The sequence below is a fragment of the Gavialis gangeticus genome, unplaced genomic scaffold (assembly GCF_001723915.1).
Source record: "Gavialis gangeticus isolate Ggan-Ray unplaced genomic scaffold, GavGan_comp1, whole genome shotgun sequence".
Taxonomy (NCBI): Eukaryota; Metazoa; Chordata; order Crocodylia; family Gavialidae; genus Gavialis; species Gavialis gangeticus.
In genome coordinates, this window is record NW_017728996.1 from 46,300,954 (window position 1) to 46,303,383 (window position 2,430).

The 2,430-nt window shown below is 41.0% G+C and overlaps 1 protein-coding gene across 1 annotated transcript in view; it reads right to left on the reverse strand.

Moving 5' to 3' along the window:
* The window catches only part of TSPAN3 (tetraspanin 3), a 49,506-nt gene that overhangs the window by 19,521 nt on the left and 27,555 nt on the right, over positions 1-2,430 (reverse strand). The window contains exons 5-6 of the mRNA XM_019504429.1: positions 2,253-2,405; positions 1,818-1,901 (exon numbers count right to left, since the gene is read on the reverse strand). Coding sequence (XP_019359974.1) covers positions 1,818-1,901; positions 2,253-2,405 — 237 coding nt within the window. The remainder of the gene's footprint in view (positions 1-1,817; positions 1,902-2,252; positions 2,406-2,430) is intronic.

Sequence of the window (2,430 nt, forward strand, 5' to 3'; positions counted from 1 at the left end):
CCTCCCCCCCCCCCCCCCCCCCCACAAAAAAAAAAAAAAAAAAAAAAAAAAAAAAAAAAAAAAAAAAAAAAAACAGACAGCTGATTAAATCTCACTGCACTAATAGAAAGTACTGGCTACTCAACCTGTTGAACAGAGATGTCTGTGTATCTGAAGTTCTGCATCTTTGACAGTAGATGTTAACGTATTTTTAAAGTCCAACTGCATACCAAGATGTATTTTAAACTTTGCTTCTTAGAATGGCCCCCCCTTCCCTTCCCTAGGCCTTGATCCCCAAAATTCACCATAACCCCACCTCCCAGCACCAATGCCACCTACCCTGCCCAAAGTGCAGCCCCTCTGACAGGAAGAGGCTGGCACAGGCCCCAGCCCAGAGCTCATAGCAGGCAGCCCACCCTTGCCCTACACACAAATCTGGGGGGGAGGGCACATGCCTCTCCCAGGCATGCATACAGCAGCTGGGAGTTGTTGCCCCCCTCCCCAGATAAGTCACCCACAGCTCCAGCCCCCACCACCCCAGACTTACCAGGCAGATGCTACTCTTTAAGCTTCCAGGCTGTATTTCTGACCATGCATTTGCTGCAGCTGCACACAGCATTTGTCGGTGACATTACCGACCACATCAGTCTTTTTTGGCCGATCACTGATAATGTCAGTTTTCCTTTCATCAATGCCAATACTACGTGGACCAATGTACTGGTGCATCTCTACTTTTGACTGATCATAGTCATCTTTTGTGGACACCTTAGGCAGTCTATAGTATCATAGTACTTACGGTCAGAAGGGACCTAAACAGATCATCAGGTCTGATTGCCTACCCCAGGCTCTCAGCAGACTTTAGGCTCCCATAGTATAGCATTACCTTTTTCTGTAAAAAAGGTCTGTGGCCCTTCAAGAGAGTCTGTGGACTACAGGTTGAAAGCCACTTGTTTAACTCAGTCTCAACTGCATTAGGAGGGTCAATGAAAGATACTGCCCCAAGAAATACCTGTGTCAATTTCTGGACTATCACAGCTACATCCCTATTACACTATCTTAATATATTAAGTTTTTGTATTCACAGTAGGTATTACAATATTGTTATTCATTGAGGTATAAGTTATATGTAGAAGAACATAGCGTGGATATGCAGCATTTTAAATGTGTTTGTTACAACACACTAATTAAAATTCAGTCACTATCTGCCATGTTTGAGCTCGGGCATACATAAGTTTTAATACAGAATACTTTCAGAGGAAGTTTCCTCAGGCTACAGTTTCACTTTTCCCACCAGACCAAATTAGTGGGATTAGGGTACAAAGCAAAGAGCATTTCCACACGGACAGGATAAGCTGTCAAAAAATTCTTTAGAGTTGTTGGTTGTAGTCATATTGGACCAAGGACACAGGCAGACAAGATTCTTTGGGTAAATGTGATATCTTACTAGACCAACTAAATAGTTGTAAAAAAATTGTTCTTTGCAAGTTTTCAGGTACAAACACCTTTCTTCAGGTACAGGAAAAAAAAAGTTCTGATACTCTGAGTAATGACAAACAAACAAGACTCCCCAACAGCAGCACCAAGAAGGAATGACTCCTGTTTATTTAAACGGAATAGTAATGTTAATTAAATGGACTATGCAAGTAAGAGTGAAACAGAGAATGTTAAAGGGTCATTAACATGTTTAAATTAGCCTGTTAAAATATTTAGATTGAAAAGTTTACTGAATTGTAAGTCAGAATAAAACTGAAATCGCTAATGACTGAACTTCAAGTTTCCATAATCAAGTATAGCTTAATCTATGCGAAATAAGTAGCCAAAGAATCTTTTGGTCTCACCTGAATGGTAGCAAATGCCAGTGCTGCCCAGATAACATACATCATTATCTCCTGTAGCTTCTTTACAACCAGAGCCTCACAACCCTGAAACAAGAAAAACCTCACTTTTTAGGAAGGGCTCAAACCAGAAAGTATTGTGCAGGCTCTCTACATAGAGCTTAGCTAGCTATTAAGCAAAAGTAAAAAACAAATTGCCTTCAAAGAGCTGGATAGTTGAACGAAGCACAAAGTTACAGTTCTAAACCAGAATAGTTAGAAATATGAAGCTGATATTTAGAAAGGGAAAGCTAAAAAGTGCAATCTTATAAAAAACCCAGATCAATTACATAATATGTAAAAAATACCCAAGACTGTTTGGGCCACAAAAAGGAATTCATTGAATGTGGTAATCAAGTGAGATGCTGACAAAACTACAACCTTACAGATCTGTCTTACCTCAGAATAAAGGTCCATTGGGCGGGTTAAGCTACCAGTACAGTTGCTGATAGTTGCTTTGCAACAGCTGAGGGGTACACTGTTATTTTTAGTTTCTTTGAACCAGACAGTATTTTCCCAGTCTGACGAGTTGCGGATCCCACAGCAGCGCAGCTGAATGAGGTGGGGGGGGGGGGGG